The sequence below is a fragment of the Bos taurus genome, chromosome 9 (assembly GCF_002263795.3).
Source record: "Bos taurus isolate L1 Dominette 01449 registration number 42190680 breed Hereford chromosome 9, ARS-UCD2.0, whole genome shotgun sequence".
Taxonomy (NCBI): domain Eukaryota; kingdom Metazoa; phylum Chordata; class Mammalia; order Artiodactyla; family Bovidae; genus Bos; species Bos taurus.
Genome location: NC_037336.1, coordinates 68,992,608 through 69,013,109, shown reverse-complemented (window position 1 = coordinate 69,013,109; position 20,502 = coordinate 68,992,608). Strand labels below are relative to the sequence as shown.

At 40.0% G+C, this 20,502-nt stretch overlaps 1 protein-coding gene across 33 annotated transcripts in view; it reads left to right on the top strand.

The window, feature by feature from the left end:
• EPB41L2 (erythrocyte membrane protein band 4.1 like 2) overlaps positions 1-20,502 on the top strand; it is a 211,015-nt gene that overhangs the window by 136,108 nt on the left and 54,405 nt on the right. For all 33 annotated transcript variants that reach the window (XM_024996998.2, XM_024996997.2, XM_024996995.2 and 30 more), the window contains exons 5-9: positions 4,606-4,648; positions 12,282-12,357; positions 14,218-14,436; positions 16,019-16,106; positions 20,265-20,417. In XM_024996998.2, coding sequence (XP_024852766.1) covers positions 4,606-4,648; positions 12,282-12,357; positions 14,218-14,436; positions 16,019-16,106; positions 20,265-20,417 — 579 coding nt within the window. The remainder of the gene's footprint in view (positions 1-4,605; positions 4,649-12,281; positions 12,358-14,217; positions 14,437-16,018; positions 16,107-20,264; positions 20,418-20,502) is intronic.

The following is a 20,502-nucleotide window of genomic DNA, read 5'->3' as shown; positions in this document are numbered from 1 at the left end:
AGCCTGGTGTGCTGCAGTCCATGAGGCTGGAGAGTTAGACACAACTTGGCGACAACGATTACGGAGCTTCTCCTAATTAAGTGGCAGAAGGACTTAAGTGTGAAAGAAAAAATATGTGTATAGCTATTTGCTTCTTAGTTAAAAATTTTTTTCTATAACCTCCAAGGCCCATTTTTGTTTTAACATTTTTATGTGTGGTAGATTCCTTTGATAGTCTGGTGAATGCTATGTACTACTTCTTTTTTCTTTTTGTATTCAAGAAGTAGTTTTATTCAGTGGGCTAATTGCCAATTTCAAAATATTTGGTATTCATTACTCATAATTCAGCGTGTTTCACAATTTAAGTTTTAAACACTGAATGAAAGATTAACATTGACAAATAATTGGGATTTCTTTCCAATCCACTGCCTCTTTCAACCATAAGACATGATTTAAGCTATTAATAATTTTATGTAAAATTGTATATGGGCTGCTTCTCAGAGCAGTGTTTGAAATATATGATTATAAAAAAGTACACATGTCTATGAAGGAAACCAGTAAATAACATTCTAACATATTACTTTAAAAATTGAGATGAAGTCATCATCAATATTTAACCCCTACTGTGATTTCAAAATATTGATTAGCATAAGTGATATTTTAAGATCTGCAGCTATTCTAATGTGCTGTGGAAAAAGTTTTGATTCCTGTGAGTGACAAAGCTAAGAACGCTGCTGATATTAGCCAGAACTTTTCCCCTCTACATTCATAACTGATTGTAATGTCAGATTTCAGCTAAAGGTTAATGAAGATAGAGATGTAACACCTTTTTTCCCCAGATTCATAGACTTTTGATTTCATTAAGGTAATTTTAATAGTACAGACATTCTAGGACCACAGTTTAATTTTAATTTACTCTTGTTGGAAGCCTGTGATAGGATTCTCTAAGGAGGGAGGGGTCTGATTTTTTATCTCATCTGGCCCATGACTGCAGAGACTATATTTTTTTAATCCAGAGTCTGATTTATTAACTTTTTGTGGGTAGAAATAGTCACATAAATATTAACTTCTTTAATATATATAATACATCACCTTTGGAAATAAAAAATTACATGAAAAGGGATATACACAGAAAGGTGATAGGCCAGTTTAATTTTATCATTGCTGGGAAACATCTACGTTAAAAGCATTGGATAAAGTCTTTGCATGTGTCCTTACTCTTCAGGAAACATTTGAATGAATGGTTGAAAAGAAGAACCCCAAGAGGTAGATGATGTGATCTTCATCTTAAAGTTTAGAAACTTGAGGCTTAAAGAAGAAGATTAATAAGCCCAAGATCACAGAGTTGGTGGGAGGCCAGAATTTTGCTCTAGAAATTTCTGATTCGAAAATCTATGTGGCAGCCAAATCTTTAAAAAATGTGAATGGTACACCATAGTCTGTCATGGTGTGTGCATGTGTGTGCGTTCGTGTCTTTTTCCTGGCTTTTCCCATCTTTTTGCATCTGGTTCTTGATCTACCCAGCATATCTCAAGTATCAAAACCAAGAATTTATCATTTCTTTGTTAAAGAGTTTTGTGTCTGCTATTTACTTGTAATTGATAACGCAGAAAATAAGTCCTGTTAAGGCATTTTTGGGTTTTTCACTTTGTTTTTGCTTTGGTTTTTTATGAACTCATGACTCTAGGCAATAAAATTATATCCCAGTCATCATGGTTGAAGGACTCATTGGAGCTAATTATTCAAATAAAAATAAACCTAAGAAAAATAATCTGTAGTCTTTTAAGATGACCACAGCATGAGGAAGGAGGAGGCCAACAAAGGCCAGGTACTCACCTACAGGTATTAGCTCATTATTGACTGGGGGATTTTTGCAGAAACTTAACACCGGTGGCCAGCGATTTGTTGTGTAAGTAAATATTGAACTGTTTCCAGTGAGTAACATTCGGGTAACAGAAGACTTGTTAATATGTCTCTGGTCAATAGTGTGTTAATTTAGTACTTAAACTGGTTGCCTGGAGCTGCCAAGTCCTATGACGGATACAGGAAATGGGGGGTCTCTCCAGGCCTTGCAGAGACCCCCTTACTCCTTGTGAGAGTGGAGTTCACAGTGTGGAAGTGGTCAAGGTTAATTGATGGTGAGCAAGGGGCAAACCAGGTTGGTGGATGCAGGGAGTCTGCTCTGCTGCCCCTATTTGATCACATGAGGAACACTCTGCCCACTTAGTCTCTGAATGGGCTCTGAAATAAAGAGAAGCCACTTTGACCTTAATATTGTGCCTGACAGTGTGGTGAAAAGTGGCCCAAGAGTGAGTCGGTCTGACCGTGGCTGGCTGGTGCGCTGAAACTTGTCAGCCATACCCCTGGGTCTGTGGAGCTGGTATTGACGGTCTCCATGCTGTACAGAAACTGTCAGGTTACTCCTCCATGGCTTTGGTGCTTCAGGTGGGAATGGGCAGTGCCAGATGGCTGGGGCACAGGGTTACTCCTAGGGGTCCCAGAAGATGGTATTGCCCACCACCCCCACCCCCACCCCCCCCAGTTTTCCTCTGAGAACAGAGGTGTTTTTGTTTTTGTCTGTTCCATGGGAGGCATCTCTACCAACTGTCACACAGTGAAGCTGGGGATTTGGAAGGATCTGTTTAGGCCTGGGAGACCAGTAGTTTTCCCTCCCCCTTCTCTTCTTTCTCTGTGCTCATGTTCTGAGGGATTTTTCCTTTTCAGTTTGGCACCAGTTGTCTCTGATTCAGTTTTTCTTGATCTGGTAGTTACTTCCTTGGATGAAATGCCACAACACTTTGCAGCCTCCTTCTCTCTTCTCCCCTAGCCGCTCCCCAGGCTGGGCTGGAGACTGAATGATGTGTTTTCTCATTCTTGTGCCTCATGAGAGCCCACCATTTGTGAGCCAGCTGTTGAGTGGACAGCAGCTGCAGGGCCAGGAAGCTGAATGCCAGGCTGTCTTCTCGGGGGAGAATGAGAGCTGCTCCCTAACACAGCGCTGGAGGTACCATGAGGGGGTCCTGCAGGCCCTTCACTTGAGCGGGCCACACAGCTGGGCCACCAGTCCTGTGAAACTTAGCCCAAGCTCTGGTAGCTCTTTGTTGAGAGGGTTGAATATAACCAGTGTTTGAACAGAGCCATACACACCTTGGATCCTTGCTGCCCTGAGTGTAAGCCCTGAATGGCATAGTAAGACCCATGCTTTTGCTTTCAAAGCATCCTGTTATTACTACTACTTAATGCTGTGTAAGATGATGTTCTGTTGTACCCATTCAGTGTATTGTTAAGATCGTAGGTTATAATTTTCTCTATAATGATAAATGTTTTAATTGTTTGCTTTATATATGCGAATAAAGTTCTATTAATATTTAAAACACTAATGTTATAATGCATTATTTGAGATGCTTTTAGAATGCATGAAACATTTTTTTGTAAAGCCAATTATTTGAATCATTTTAATACATCTCATAAAATGTAATTATTCTATTAGTGAGGATAAAGTAAACTTTAATAATGACTTGAGCATAAGATAGGAGACATAAAAAATAAACATATTGCATATATAAACATATGTATGTGTATATATATGTATATATAATTCTTTTTGGATACGCCTTTCACCTGTGGCTTTGAAAGACAAATATTTAATGTCCTTAAATGATTTGAACCTACTAGTTCCAATTTGGTCTTTTTGCCTTTAAGCTATTACAATGTTTTCCTGGAATCTTTTTAAATTTTCTTCAAGTGTGGAAATAAAGGAGAAGTAGAAAGAAGTTCCTTACGATTGTGACTCTTAACTTGGAATGAAGATTTTAAAAGATATTACATGAAGACAGACAGGAAATACCAGTTCCAGTCTGACCGTGCTTCTCCATGGCCTTGTACAGTGGCAGGGAAAAGCAAAAGTCTAAGGAGGAGTTGGCACTAGGAGTTGAGATGACTATTTGATTGGGCTGTATGTGCTGTCAATCAGTGGTTTCCAGTTCACATTTTATCCTTCATGAATAAGAGCTCCTTGACTGAGCTGTCATTTCATTGTCTGCAGGGGCTGTTTGCTGTTTGTTCTACTGCAAAATAAAGACTATATGTAGATATATTATGTCTCCTCATTTGGGTAGGTTTTGATTTCACATCCTAGAAAATGAAGCCCAAGAGATCCACCTTAAATTGTTTCAATATTTTATTTATAACACATACACATACACTTTCAAAAACAAATCAATACTAAACCTAGTGGAATGCCAATCAGATCAGATCAGATCAATCGCTCGGTCGTGTCCGACTCCTTGCGACCCCATGAATCGCAGCACGCCAGGTCTCCCTGTCCATCACCAACTCCCGGAGTTCACTCAGACTCATGTCCATCGAGTCGGTGATGCCATCCAGCCATCTCATCCTCTGTCGTTCCCTTCTCCTCCTGCCCCCAATCCCTCCCAGCATTGGAGTCTTTTCCAATGAGTCAACTCTTCACATGAGGTGGCCAAAGTACTGGAGTTTCAGCAATAGCATAGGACTTTGTTAAAATACGTTTATACCTAAATAAGTATGTGAACTGTCAACTGTTTCACTTTGGACTATGGAGACTGTTTCTTATGGGTTAAGTAACCTTTTTTTCTCCCCTTGCAGAACTGGCTAGATCCTGCAAAAGAAATAAAGAGACAGCTGCGAAGTAAGTATTAGATCATCATACTTTTGAAGTTATTAAGTTAATATTTATGTCTGTTTTTGTCTTTAGTAAAATTCATAGGGGTGTAAGCTAGAATAAGATAGTGATAGAATGATAGACTCTAGTTTGTTTTCATATCATATAGCAAGTTGAAACTCATACTATTTTGTAGAATTATGACTGTTTATTTTGGCGATGGTTTAGGGACTTCTCTACCGGTCAAGAGGTTCTAGACCCCTAATCTTAAATATTTCCTCACGATGTCTACCACTGTGAAGCAACAGCTGATCTTTATCTGTGGGGAAAACAATGGAAAGCCACTCTTCTGTAACTTGCTCTTTTTATAAAATGTACCTAAGGGAGCCCTGTTACCCTTGCTCTGTCTACTTGATTTTGGTAGTGTGTCCAGTTAGTTTCGGAGAAGGAAATGGCAACCCACTCCAGTATTTTGCCTGGAGAATCCCATGGGCAGAGCAGCCTGGTGGGCTGCTGTCCATGGGGTTGCACAGAGTCTCTCAACTGAAGCGACTTAGCATGCATGCATGCATTGGAGAAGGAAATGGCAACCCACTCCAGTGTTCTTGCCTGGAGAATCCCAGGGAGAGGGGAGCCTGGTGGGCTGCCGTCTGTGGGGTCTGGGGTCACACAGAGTTGGACATGACTGAAGTGACTTAGCAGCAGCAGCCAGTTAGTTTAATTGATAAGCTGACCTCTGGCCCTAGAGGCGTGTGGATACACTGTTCCTAGGTGTCCTGGAGTGAGGGTTTGAGGGTGAAGCCCATACAGAACCATCCTTCCAGCCCTCTGAGGTGTTTGCCTTCTCTCCTCCTTGGACTGCTTGTTGTGCTCTGACTCTTGGTTCATTCTTGGTCCTGCTTGTCCCTGACTTCCATTTTCCCATTTGTTCTGTCATCTCTGTAAGTGACCGATGTGTCTTTCTCTAACCAGCTTCAGTCCCCTCCTGTGACTGGTTTCGTGATATCTGCGTCAGGAATCATTAGCACCACACAGGAATCTCTGATAGAGGATCTGGCTACTTCATTTACTTCTGTAAATGAAGGGTCTGTGAAGAACTGAAGCAGAAAAGGCAGGGAGCCACAAACAGCTGGAATGTTTAGACAAGACAACAGCTTTCTTCCTAGCCCTTTGGATGGTAGGCCCCAGAGTCATCCAGGGAGAAGCTGGGTGCTGGCCTGCAGGGCACCCTCGGTACTGCTGGTTTCCTTTCCCTTCTTGTTTGTTATTCCCTACGTATTTCTTCCCAGCATTAAAACACTGAAACACATCTCTGCTTTTCCCTTCTATTTCTTTCCATCTACTTTCTGTCTCAGTTTTGACGCTCCACATTTGTTTTCTTCATTCCTTTCTCTCTGTCTCTCAAATTATTGATCATTTGGGTAGTTTTCCCTGTCATTTCTTTCCTTTTGTACTCTCCTTTTCCACTCTGGGTGTATAATTTATTTTTTCCATTTCCTCTCCTTGTATACTCATCTTTCTTTTCAAGTTTTAAAAATATCTTTGATTAGAGTGACTTTCCTGATTTGCCCAGAACTGAGGGCCTGATGGGTTTCTCAGGCTGTGGGGCTTTTGACTCCTAGGTGTCATCTGGGGTCACCCCGTCTTTTGACTATCACCCTTCGCTTTCCATCCATTCCTCTGTCCTGCACTTATTAGCTTGATGTTTTATCCAATTATGTTTGGTCCATAATAGAAAAGGGAGAGAATAAAGAAAAGTAGTAATTAGACATAGATAGATTATGCTTACATTATGTAAGAAACTGTACCAGAAAGCTTTGGAGCTTTTTCTAGTCCTTTCTACAGTTGTTAAAACTTGGCAAAGTTCATTAATTCACAAAAGATACAGATGCTTGGTTCTTTGACTTCTCTGAAGCCAGACCTGCCAAATGACCCAGACCATGAACAGAACAGAATAACCTCTGAAACACGATTGATGTTCTGTTGAGTTTGTTTCCTATGGTTTGTTCTGGCTTTTGTTGGATTATTTTTATGTGCTACTCATTTCAGAGTCATGGAGCTATCCTAACTTTCAGAGGGCAAGACTTTCTTGCTAATTATGAATCACAGTCTTACATTTTGATTATTTGTTTTTAAGGTTTTTTTCCTTTCTTTTTTCTTTTAAAGAGTTATTTCAGTTCTTGCCCTTGTGGTTTTGCAAGAGGAATAACAGTAACACATAGGATTTGGCTTTTCCAAACTATTGGAGCTGGTTTCCTGAATGAAATTCTGTACCGTCTTGAGCATGAAAGTAGGCTGAGGAAATGAAGTTTTACCTCTTTCTTTCTGCTTGTGTTAAAATGGACAAAAGAACTGTTTATTCTATCTTAGACCAGTCTCTGCTATGATTTTTTATTCAGTTAAGAGACAACTAGCAGAGGTAAACATTAATCTTTTTTGAGTTCAATGCAGTTCAGTCGCTCAGTTGTGTCTGATTATTTGCGACCCCATGGACTGCAGCACACCAGGCCTCCCTGTCTATCACCAACTCCCAGAGTTTATTCAACTCATATCCATTGAGTCGGTGATGCCATCCAACCATCTCATCCTCTGTCATCCCCTTCTCCTCCCACCTTCAATCTTTCCCAGCATCAGGGTCTTTTCCAATGAGTCAGTTCTTCTTGTCAGGTGGCCAAAGTATTGGAGTTTCAGCATCAGTCCTTCCATTGAATATTCAGGACTGATTTCCTTTAGGGTGGACTGGTTGGGTCTCCTTGCAGTCCAAGGAACTCTCAAGAGTCTTCTCCAACACCACAGTTCAAAAGCATCAGTTCTTTGGTGCTCATCTTTCTTTATAGTCCAACTCGCACATCCGTACATGACTACTGGAAAAACCATAGCTTTCTTGGCAAAGCAATGTCTCTGCTTTCTAATAGGCTGTCTAGGTTGGTCATAGCTTTTCTTTCAAGGAGCAAGGGTCTTTTAATTTCATGGCTGCAGTCACCATCTGCAGTGATTTTGGAGCCCAAGAAAATAAAGTCTGTCACTGTTTCCCCATCGGTTTGCCATTAAGTGATGGGACCAGATGCCATAATCGTAGTTTTCTGAATGTTGAGTTTTAAGCCAACTTTTTCACTCTTCTCTTTCACTTTCATTAAGAGGCTCTTTAGTTCTTGCTTTCTGCCATAAGGGTGGTGTCATCTGCATATCTGAGGTTATTGATATTTCTCCTGGCAATCTTGATTCCAGCTTGTACTTCATCCAGTCCCCCATTTCTCATGATGTACTCTGCATATAAGTTAAATAAGCAGGATGACAATATACAGCCTTGACATACTCCTTTCCCTGTTTGGAACCAGTTGTTGTTCCATGTCCAGTTCTAACTGCTGCTTCCTAACCTTCAGACAGATTTCTCAAGAGGCAGGTCAGGTGGTCTGGTATTCCCATCTCTTTCAGAATTTTCCTGAGTTTATTGTGGTCCACACAGTCAAAGGCTTTGGCATAGTCAATAAAGCAGAAATAGATGTTTTTCTGGAACTCTCTTGCTTTTTTGATGATCCAGCAGATGTTGGGAATTTGATCTCTGGTTCCTTTGCCTTTTCTAAATCCAACTTGAACTTCTAGAAGTTCATGGTTCACGTACTGTTGAAGCCTGGCTTGGAGAATTTTGAGCATTACTTCACTAGCGTGTGAGATGAGTGCAATTGTGCGGTAGTTTGAGCATTCTTTGGCATTGCCTTTCTTTGGGTTACATAATGGTAAAGAATCAGCCTGCAATACAGGAGTCCCGAGTTTGATCTCTGAGTTGGGAAGATCCCCGGGAAAAGGAAATGGCAACCCACTCAATTATTCTTGCCTGGAGAATTCCATGGACCAGAGGAGTCTGGGGGCTATAGCCCATGGGGTTCACAAAGAGTTGAACACAACTGAGCAACTAATACTAACTACCAACAACCTATCAGTTCCTGTGTAAAAATTGCCTTAAAATCTGTATTTTCTCAAATGTACACAAATAAGACTATATAGATACGTAAGACTATGTATATGTATCTTAGGCTTGCCTGTATTAATATCTAAACAATCCATAGCTAGACATACAGTTTATATAGCTAAGTAGAAATGATAATATCAATAGTACATAACTAAACAAAAAATTTAGCATTATTGGTGCATTTTATCAACTTTAAAATTAAAAATAGATCCTGAAATATGTGTTCTATTAGAAACTTATTCCTGTTGTCTGTCCAGGTTAGCATATGCTAGTGTTAATACCTAGAAGACAAGTAAATAAGGATCCATTAAAAAATGATATGATAATCCTGTGATGATTTTGCTTAATTACGGGTTAGGAATGACCTCAAACAAGTACATATATATCACGGCCAACCTGGTGCTGCTGGCCAAAAAATGGCGTGTTTCTTAATACTCAAAATAGTTCCCTGTCTTTTTTTATGATGTTTTAAATGTGTAGAGGAAAGCAAAATCTGTTCCTTAAATTCAGCAGGACTGACTTTATTAGTAGAGTAATGATGTATTCAGCCCAGACTCAGCAAGGGTGCTACGTGGTGCTGTGTGTTCACAGTGGACATTCAGTAACTATTCGTTGACTTTTTTAAAATTTATTTTTAATTGGAGGATAGTTGCTTTACAGTGTTGTGTTGGTTTCTGCTGTACATCAACATGAATCAGCCATAGGTACACACGTGTCCCCTCCCTTGTGAACCTCCCCCCACCCCATCCCACCGCTCGAGGTTGCCACAAAAGTGCCAGGCTGAGCTCCCTGTGCTGTACGGCAATTTCCCACTAGCTACCTGTTACACACATGGTAATGTATGCATTTCAGTGCATTTTTTCAGTTTGTCCCACCCTCTCATTTTCCCTGTGTCCATACGTCTATTCTCTATGTCTGAATCTCTGTTCCCGCCCTGCAAATAGGTTCATTGATTTTTGGGTGGGAGAAAAATCAGTGTGTCTATGGTGAGAAAAGAACAAAATGACCCCTGGAGCAAGAGAATAGGATTCAAGAAATTTTCCTTTAAGTCCAAAGTTAAAGCAACTGTAAAGCTTGCAAATAGTGTATGAAATAACACACAGACACACACCTTTTTTTGATTTTTATTTGGAAATACCATGAACTTTGAGTATAATTCTAAATTCAGGCCACTGGAATTATTTTGCTCCCTTTTGGCAAATAATACCTGTGCTGTCTCCAGAGTTGTGTGTGTCTGTTTGTTGTTGTTGATTTGTTTTTAAAGCCATCTGAAGCATGATAAATCAAACATTAGTTAAGTGGTAATATAGATAGCAGTGTTTTAACTTTTGTTAGTCATTATCACTTGGTTGCTTACTATATTTACTCTTTAGGCACACTACAGCAAAGTATATGTTCAGTTCAGTTCAGTTCAGTCGCTCAGTCCTGTCCGACTCTTTGCGACCCCATGAATCGCAGCACGCCAGGCCTCCCTGTCCATCACCAACTCCCGGAGTTCACTCAGACTCACGTCCATCGAGTCAGTGATGCCATCCAGCCATCTCATCCTCTGTCATCCCCTTCTCCTCCTGCCCCCAATCCCTCCCAGCATCGGAGTCTTTTACAATGAGTCAACTCTTCACATGAGGTGGCCAAAGTACTGGGGTTTCAGCTTCAGCATCATTCATTCCAAAGAAATCCCAGGGCTGATCTCCTTCAGAATGGACTTGTTGGATCTTCTTGCAGTCCCAGGGACTCTCAAGAGTCTTCTCCAACACCACAGTTCAAAAGCATCAATTCTTTGGCGCTCAGCCTTCTTCACAGTCCAACTCTCACATCCATACATGACCACAGGAAAAACCATAGTCTTGACTAGACGAACCTTTGTTGGCAAAGTAATGTCTCTGCTTTTCAATATGCTATCTAGGTTGGTCATAACTTTCCTTCCAAGGAGTAAGCGTCTTTTAATTTCATGGCTGCAGTCACCATCTGTAGTGATTTTGGAGCCCAAAAAGATAAAGTCTGACACTGTTTCCACTGTTTCCCCATCTATTTCCCGTGAAGTGATGGGACCGGATGCCATGATCTTCGTTTTCTGAATGTTGAGCTTTAAGCCAACTTTTTCACTCTCCACTTTCACCTTCATCAAGAGGCTTTTTAGTTCCTCTTCACTTTCTGCCATAAGGGTGGTGTCATCTGTATATCTGAGGTTACTGATATTTCTCCTGGCAATCTTGATTCCAGCTTGTGTTTCTTCCAGTCCAGCGTTTCTCATGATGTACTCTGCATAGAAGTTAAATAAGCAGGGTGACAATATACAGCCTTGACGTACTACTTTTCCTATTTGGAACCAGTCTGTTGTTCCATGTCCAGTTCTAACTGCTGCTTCCTAACCTGCATACAGATTTCTCAAGAGGCAGATCAGGTGGTCTGGTATTCCAGTCTCTTTCAGGATTTTCCACAGTTTCTTGTGATCCACACAGTCAAAGGCTTTGGCATAGTCAATAAAGCAGAAATAGGTGTTTTTCTAGAACTCTCTTGCTTTTTCCATGATCCAGTGGATGTTGGCAATTTGATCTCTGGTTCCTCTGCCTTTTCTAAAACCAGCTTGAACATCTGGAAGTTCATGGTTCACATATTGCTGAAGCCTGGCTTGGAGAATTTTGAGCATTACTTCACTAGCATGTGAGATGAGTGCAATTGTGTGGTAGTTTGAGCATTCTTTGGCATTGCCTTTCTTTGGGATTGGAATGAAAACTGCCCTTTTCCAGTCCTGTGGCCACTGCTGAGTTTGCAAATTTGCTGGCATATTGAGTGCAGCACTTTCACAGCATCATCTTTCAGGATTTGGAATAGCTCAACTGGAATTCCATCACCTCCACCAGCTTTGTTTGTAGTGATGCTTTCTAAGGCCCACTTGACTTCACATTCCAGGATGTCTGGCTCTAGGTGAGTGGTCACACCATTGTGATTATCTGGGTCGTGAAGATCTTTTTTGTACAGTTCTTCTGTGTATTCTTGCCTTCTCTTCTTAATATCTTCTGCTTCTGTTAGGTCCATACCATTTCTTCCTTTATCGAGCCCATCTTTGCATGAAATGTTCCCTTGGTATCTCTAATTTTCTTGAAGAGATCTCTAGTCTTGCCCATTCTGTTGTTTTCCTCTATTATCTATGCATATTTTTAAGCCTACTTTATAAAACCTGGGAAATACTTTTATTATCTTTAAGTATTATGATGTTTTATCACTCTCTCAAATAGCCCAAATCATTTCTTGAATGGTTATATTGATGATTTGAAACCCCAACAATGTAGAAATCTTAGATTTCTTTTTGTTTTTAAGTGTGGAGATTTGGCATCTAGAGATTCTGTGGTTAAAACAGATCTTAAACTATTATGTGAAGGTTATATTAAAATTTTTGCATTCTAGCTCACCATGTAAAGGTACCTCACATGTGCGGGTACCAGTGAACATTTATAAAAAAATGAACCTTATTATTCTTTAATGATGGGTTATTTATGGAAATTATTTTATTTTTTACTTCATTTTTGCTTTGTCAATGATATTTTCTTTAATTAAAACCAAAATTCTCCAAACTGATTTATGTTGGGACTGATTTATACTATATGAATGCCGATTGACCTTTAAGTTTTATCTGTAAATCATCATTGTCTTGGTCAGATAAATAATCATAATCTTTAATAATCACAGATCTTCCTTGGCTGTTCAGCTTTAATGTGAAGTTTTATCCTCCTGATCCTTCTCAATTGACTGAAGATATCACCAGGTACTTTATGTTTATATTAAAAATGATTCATACTTATAGCTCTCATTTCTGTGCCCTGGGGGAATGGTGGTAATTTCAGCATTAAAAGAAAAATATTTATTCTTGAGTAGAGTTTTAGAAGTTTCCTGGGAAGTGAATATTCCAAAATACTTTGAAATGTTTCTAGTTTCAAAAATTTTGTTCATGTTTCTTTAATTCCCCACTTACATTCAAGTAATGGATTTTTTTTTAACTGCAGCAATCTTGTGTCCTATGTTATACTGTCAAAAATTACTGGTACTTAATATTTCAAATTTTAACACTAAGATGGTTTTTATTGTGTAACCTATGTGTGCCTGTGTAATGATCTTATATTACAAAGGTGATGCAAAGGTAGAAAAATGAAAAACTTTTTAAAATTTAGTTTTGGAAGTCTATTGAACTATGATTTTTTTTTACCCCACCCCCATCCCGCCCTTCTCTCTGGACAGCCCAGCTTCCCCCTCTACCCTGTCCTGAATCCCATGCTGACACTGATAGTCAGCTGACTTTCATCCTTAAGAAAATTATGGAGCACTTGTCATTCCTGGAAAATTAAGGAGCACAAGTACTTTGTTTACTATGGAATTATGATCATGATAAACAGAGTCCTTGCCTTGCCTGACAGGAGATTAGGGGGTAATACAGGTGTCACTGAATTGGGGGATGGCTGATTCCATGTACTGGGCCACGTTTTCCGACTCAACAAGAATCCTGGATCGGAAGCGGCTTGTCTGAATGCATTGGGTAGAGGCAAGAGGAGGGCAGGGCCGTGACACTCATGCCAGGCAAAATAATCCACAGGAAGAAGCCAGCAGCCCTGAGGAATGGCAGTCTCTCGACCATCTTCAAGGAGGAGGGAGGATCCTGCCATTTTGTTGGGTGGGGTTGGTGGTAACCATTGCAAGTAGTTAAATTTAAGAGTAGAAATGGGGTTTTAAAATGTTACCACAAAGAGTTGATAGGGAGATACCCCCCTCACCAACCCAGATCCACACAGAGTATAAATAACGTGTTTCTGCATGTTATTTTGTAAAAGCCAGCATTTTTTATAACTGTATAATAATCCACTTGGAACCTTGAATGATACAATATTATGATTATGGCTACTAGTCACTGATTCCCAGATACCATGCCATGTGTTTTATTTACATTATCCAATTTTTTGCCCTTACCTTCAAAGGGAAATTGAAGTTCTTCCCATTTTACAGACCAGAAGTTAGTCTTAGGCATGTAAATTAATAGTCAGCTCTGCCTGACTCTCAAACTCATGCCCTTTCTACTGTAAACTGATTTAGTTGCCTCTCTGGCTGGGGTAAATGGGCAGGTGAGGGCTTCCAAGTATAGACTAATTTGTAATTATTATTAAAGGATCTGAGGAAAAGAAATTTGTATGGAAAGGGTAGAGAGAATAAAGGGTGGCTGACCTTAGCTTTTCTTGCAAATGCTTAAAAACTGCAGCTATTTCTTAAATTTTATTAAGCTCTACAACTTTTGAAGGGCGTGCTAATTTTGATTAGTTTTAAATCCAAGGAGACTAAGTGATTAGAATTTCACCTACAGTCACAAAACTCTTTATTGTAATAGTAAAAAGACACTGTTGCCAGAATAGCCATTCAGAATTTCCATCTATTACTTTGCCCTCCTGATTCAGTTTCTGTAAATAAGTCACAAAATTAGGAATCCATGGAGGATGTCGGGCTTCTTGTTACAGAAGACTTTTTGCTCTGGATTTGAAGAGTGCCATATTGTACATTTTTTTTTTCAAAGGAATATCAGAATTATGAGTGTTACAGTCTTGATTAATTGTTCTCTCTACTCTTTCTTCCCTGTTCTTCACAGATACTTTTTGTGCCTTCAGCTCCGGCAGGACATTGCCTCAGGTCGCCTGCCCTGCTCTTTTGTGACTCACGCCCTCCTGGGATCTTATACACTGCAGGCTGAACTTGGGGACTATGACCCAGAAGAGCATGCCAGTCATGACCTCAGCGACTTCCAGTTTGCCCCCACCCAGACAAAAGAGCTGGAAGAGAAGGTGGCAGAGCTGCATAAGACCCACAGGTCTGTAGACTTGCTTACTGGGGAGACAGTGGCCGTGGTGGGTTCAAATTGCTTCTCTTAGCGCTGGCTAGACATCTGAGTATAGCTGACAGGGTTGATCAGTTTGCCCTTGTGAAGCTTCACCTAGGACTGGTCAAGACAGCTTGGAGCACTGAGATATCCTTTCATTGTCTTTATGACTATAATACGAGGAACTGTGCTCATGGGTCTAACTGTTTTCATTTATTAGAAAAATTTACATTTCCCTATGACATTTCCTTGCCCTATCCCAGTCTTCTCCCTTCATATACACGTGTGTGCATGCACACACACACACACCCTTGACACAAACATATGTACTTGTTTGGCATTTATTATGCATTTCTTCTGCCTTTTAATTGTTTTTATCACCATATTTGTGAAAGCCAAGGAGATAATGAAGCCTCAGGATTTGGATCAGAAATGTGAGTGACAATGGACACAAAAGGAATGAATCTACAGTTGGTTTTTCTGTCCACAGAAGATGACTTTGGTTTAGTTGAGGATTATTAATTACTTAAATACCATGTTGCACTTTGAGAATGTTTACATCTGTGTGAAAACAAATGGCTTTCTTAAGCACAAGTTTTTAAAACTCCCAGTCACCAAGTTCTAACTTGTCCCATATTGCAAAATTGAATTTTTCAAAAAATTTGATTGAAGTGACTTGAAAGGAAATTTAAGAGATTAGAGGCTTTTAAAAAACCACCTTCACTGACTTGTCTTTAAAAAAATAAATGCAATATTTGACTTTAAATATTTTCTTATTAACTTTATTCCAATTTTGTTCAGTAGACATGTATCATATAGTTTGAAACTGAAATATCAGGTGCTGAAATGCCATGGGGAATATGAAGATTAATGGAAGCCTGCTTTCTAGGAGCTTAAGATTTGTTTAGTTGGGGTATGTCACCTGTAAAATCAAGTACAGGTACTTCTGATCTTTAGTATGATCAATCCTAGTGAAATAAAATTTATGAGAGAATTTGTCTATTCAGAAAGACACAATGACTTTATATTCTTTTATTTTTAAAGTTAATTTATATTGTACCCATTACTGCTGGGGTTTTTTCCCTAGTAGAAAAAAAATGAAAGCAACTTTCTAAGATAAAAAGGGTGAGGGGTGGAGGGGCACCTCTTTGCAATGAGTAGGTTCCTAATGAGAATGCAAACAGCCGACTCATTGGAACAGACCCTGATGCTGGGAAGGATTGAGGGCAGGAGGAGAAGGGGGTGACAGAGGATGAGATGGTTGGGTGGCATCACCAATGCAATGGACATGAACTTGGGCAAACTCCAGGAGATGGTGAGGGGCAAGGAGGCCTGGCATACTGCAGTCCATGGGGTCTTGAAGAGTTGGACATGACATGGTGACTGAACAACAACAAGAAAAAATTGCTGGAGGTTGAGGGTTGAGCCTTCTTACCTGTTTCTTTGTTGTCTGCGCATTTAGCTGGACCAATCCCTTCATCCTAAACTCTAAGCTTATGTACTCCTTTCCCCATTTTGGCTATATTTGCTTTGCATCCACCAATAAGATAATGTTGTTTCGTTTGATCCTTAGGGGCTTATCTCCAGCACAAGCTGATTCTCAGTTCCTAGAAAATGCCAAGAGGCTTTCCATGTATGGCGTTGACCTGCACCATGCCAAGGTACTGGGAGTGTGATGGGGAGGTGCCTCTTTCTGGTCTGTTGGCTACAGTTCTGAGAAGGCTTCAGTTTTAAATGAACCCACTTCACTTTTAGCAAAGGCTACTCCTCCTCCCCTGAGGGGCTCTGTAATAGTTCCTTGGGGTTTCTGGTTGTGGGGTGGGACCAGTGATTCTCCCCCAATTCTTCCTTCTTTTCTCAATGTTATGAGTTGATCCCTTCTCATATATACTTACTATAAGACTCACCTGATCAGCCTTCTTTACTCCTCATCCTGTCTTTATTCTGTGTCCCAGCTTTTGCTCTGCCAAGTGCTGCCTCGTGTCTAAAAAAACATCTCCTACTTAATGATTCTAGTTTTCATGATCAGGTAGTAGGAAGAGTCGGGATGGAGAGTGGGGTTGGGGGTACAAAAGATAAGGTGAAAGATGTATTCGGTTTTGAGCAATATGTCCAGAGTCAACTCAACATGAGACGGGAACCTATTGTCTGTTTTTAAAACACCCTGCCAATCCTTCCGTGTTAGGAAGTGCAAGTTATAGGAGTTAATAGGATTTGAGAAATCTCTAGGAAAGCCCCTCACTCAAAGATATGCTCTCTCTCTTGGCCTCAGATTATTAATTCTTGCTTTTGTGTTAATAGTACTTCATATTTGCAAAGAATTGCCTTTTCCTCTGTGTCTTCCTCCATTCTTTAAATGCTTTTTGTTATTACGAGAGAAGTGCATATTCATCATAGAAAATAGAGGTGAATAGAATGTAAAAAGACTGAAATCGGTTTATGCAGAAATAGGCACTGTTGATATTTTTTTTAATTTTCTTGTTTTATTAAAAAAAATCTGAGCAATGTCACATTTTTAAAATGGGATTATACTATGAGTATTATTTTGTAATTTTTTTAACTTGCTCTTAGAAAACACTGCTCCATGTTAGTAAATAGTCTCTGACAGCAACATTTTTAACTGCTAAATGCTATATACTCTTAATTTTTAAAAGCACTTCCACATATACTATCTTATTTACGGTTTGGATGTTTTTATTTTTACAAAAACTACATAAAACAGAATGCAGATGGCTTGTTACACTAACTGGCTTGTTGCCTCCAGCCACATAGTGTAAAGTAGTCCCATCTGTGTGATGTCTGCTGATATATCCTGCTAGGAAGTGAAACAGATCTTTTCCACACTTCAGTGTCTTGTAGCTCATTTCTCTGTATGATGGGGACAGGCGGAGTCAGCAGACACACAGAACTAAGGGAGGGAGGAAAGAGAGGTTTGGTATCCTAAAGGCCCCTAGAGCCCATGTCTCCTGTAAGCCCTGTTATTCTTGTCACACATGAATCTTCCATCTGCTGCTTTTGTTGATCATTAGTGAGAAACCAGTTTTTAGATGGTAATCCTGGAAGGTTTCCAGATTCTTCTTTTTGAAGTTATGGAGAAGGGGATGTCAGAGAATGAGATGGCTGGATGACATCACCAACCTGATGGAGATGAGTTTGAGCACAAACTGGGAGTCGGTGATGGACAGGGAGGCCTGGCGTGCTGCATTCCATGGGGTCTCAAAGATTCAGACATGACTGAGCAACTGAACTGAACTGATGTTAGAAAAGTTAAAAAGTTGCTGGTTTTGTTATAATTTCAGTTCTTACTGTGTGGTTAAGAGTAGATCACTTTAGAAAAGTCAGAATAACATGCATATATTCAATATATCATCTGGTGGACTTGTTAGATAATACCTGATGAGCAAGATATTTGTAGCTCATTGAAAAAAAAGTCTGTAGCAATTTAAAAACACCTTTCATGTAGTTTAAAGTTTTGTGTGTTTATACATTTTTCATTGCCTTGAGATCATGTTTAAAAGTTTTTAATTAATATTTTATTGTCAAAAGAGTTTTTAACGGCACACTTGTGTCAGGACAAGGTGGGGATGTTGAATGAAAGGGCTCTGGACAAAGGCAGGCAGAAACCACGAGAGTAGAATGATGCCTGTGAGCTGTTAACAGCAGCTCTCCTAACCTGGGTGTGGATTGGTTAGGCAGAGAGTAGCTGTCAGAACTCAGGGGAGAGATCTGTGTGGAGCTGCGATTGTCGAGGACAGAGCCACCCTCATGCGACTACACGGGGAGGGAGTCTGGATGTTAAAACCCCAGACCTTCCCAACTTCTTCCTCTCTGGTCTTATCTGAGAACTTCCCATTGGCCGAACCCATTGGAAGTCGGTGGGCGTGGGATCCTGTTGATGTCCCTCGTGGGGCGGCTTCCTGAGGCAGTAAGCACAGCGGATGGAAGGAAGGAAGGAAAGGGCTCCCTTTTTATTAGTTTATTTTACTGACTTTGTTGCTGAGTGGCAGAAGTCAACCATGGAGAACTAGGACTTTTTTCCCTTCAGCTTCTTTATCTGTAATTTCTGTTCATACAGATACTGATAATTCTAAAACAATGTGTGGAACAATCAAAAATCAACTGATTAACTTGGATCCAGATTGTGTTTATTTTTAAGTCAGATAAAATAGCTTCAGTGTCCTGTTGAAAGATTACCTCACACTAGTGATGGCTTTGTTGAATGTTTCAAATGAAGGGTGCCTCCCTCTTCGTGCAGAGTACATGCTGTCTTGGGCACTCTTCTGGCCTGCTCCCTGTGCCTTGGTCAGTGATGTTTTGAGCAGATGCATCTTTTGTGTCTGGTGCCACATTGCTTGGGTACCTGTGACTGGTTCACTCCAGCTTTCACTCTGTTCCTAGAGAGAACTGTGACTGTCTGGATATCGGTGAATAAAAGCACCTGATAGAAGAGATTTTTAAACCTGTTCAGATGGTTTAATGTGATATTATTTATATACATGAATTACTCACACATCACAGCAGTGAATACAGTCGGCATCAGTTACCTAGCACTATGGACTTCCCTGGTGGCTCGGAGGGTAAAGAATCTGCTTGCAGCATGATTCAACCCCTAGGTTGGAAAGATCCCCTGAAGAAGGGAATGGCTACCCACTCCAGTAATCTTATCTGGAGAATTCCGTGGACAGAGGACCCTGGCAGGCTGCAGTCCACGGGGTCACAAAGAGTCGGACACGACTGAGCGACTCAAACACACACACAAACACCCCTAGTACTGTACTTCTGTTTTTAAAAAACAGATAAAAATTGCATTTAATTGTTCTCAGTAACAAGGCAGTTGAAATGTTACACATTTATTGACTTGAACCTAGACTGTATGAGGTTTGTTTTAGCATATTTTGTGAGAATTTTTCTATGTTATTAATGATTTCTGAATATGTGAATATCTCTGAATGATTTTTCATATCTTGAGTGAGATCTAGTTCTTCTCTTAAAGATCCTTGAGTATTATATATATTAGATCTTCCAGCCCTACTTGAAATGTGAGGAGACAGTTTTTTTTTTTTTTTTTTTACTTTTGTCTGTAAATTTATTTGATCTTTAAAAATGTCAGGCTGAAAATTATTCTAGATGGTTATCTTTTTCACATTAAAACATTGAGGGAAGAAAACAGTATTAATAAGTTTAAGAATAGTCTACCATCCTTTGAAACATGCCAGCTGAAGGAATGTTGTAATGAGAACTAGATGTCAGCACTTAAGAGTTATTGGAAAACTGCTTGAAAGAATTCAAAGATTTCAACACTGTCATCCTAGAATAGAAACTGTCTGCTAGGTTAGTGTTTTGCAGAATATAGGCGTTATTTAACAGCCATTAGCTGGCATAGTCCATCTGAGATAAATTTGCCTACAGTAAAATGGCTGACTGCACCTTAGGGCAGGCTGACACGCTGTCCGGAGCTGAAATAGCCTCTCACAAAACAAGTTTTATCTCCCTCGCTTCAGGATGTCTAAATCGAGGTCTGTTTCCTCCCTTTTGGGTTTTGCAGCCAAGCTTGAGAACATATGAGTTAGGCCTTTTGAAGAATACTGCGTCCTGTAGTCATGTTGCTATACCTAAAATCTGGCCCCTCGAGTGAAGTATCTAGATTTAAGAGGTGTCATGTATCTTACTGCTTCTATTAACACATGTTCTGTTGCTGAAACTGAAACACAGACCCGTTAGATTGGCATTCTTGATCATGGGTTGAGGGAGATTGTAGGTTTTCCAACCTGTGTAACTTCCACAGCTTTAATCATGGTCAAATGGCCTTCTCTTGGCAGGACTCAGAAGGCGTGGACATCAAGCTGGGTGTATGTGCTAATGGACTCCTCATCTACAAAGACAGGCTGAGAATCAATCGTTTTGCTTGGCCGAAAATCCTGAAAATCTCCTATAAGCGCAGTAACTTCTACATTAAAGTTAGGCCAGCAGAGGTAAGCAAGGGCACGTAGCCCTGGCCGTGTCTAACTGGGCTTTGTCAGTGTTCTCTTTTATGGCTGTGAGCTAGCAGAATTCTTT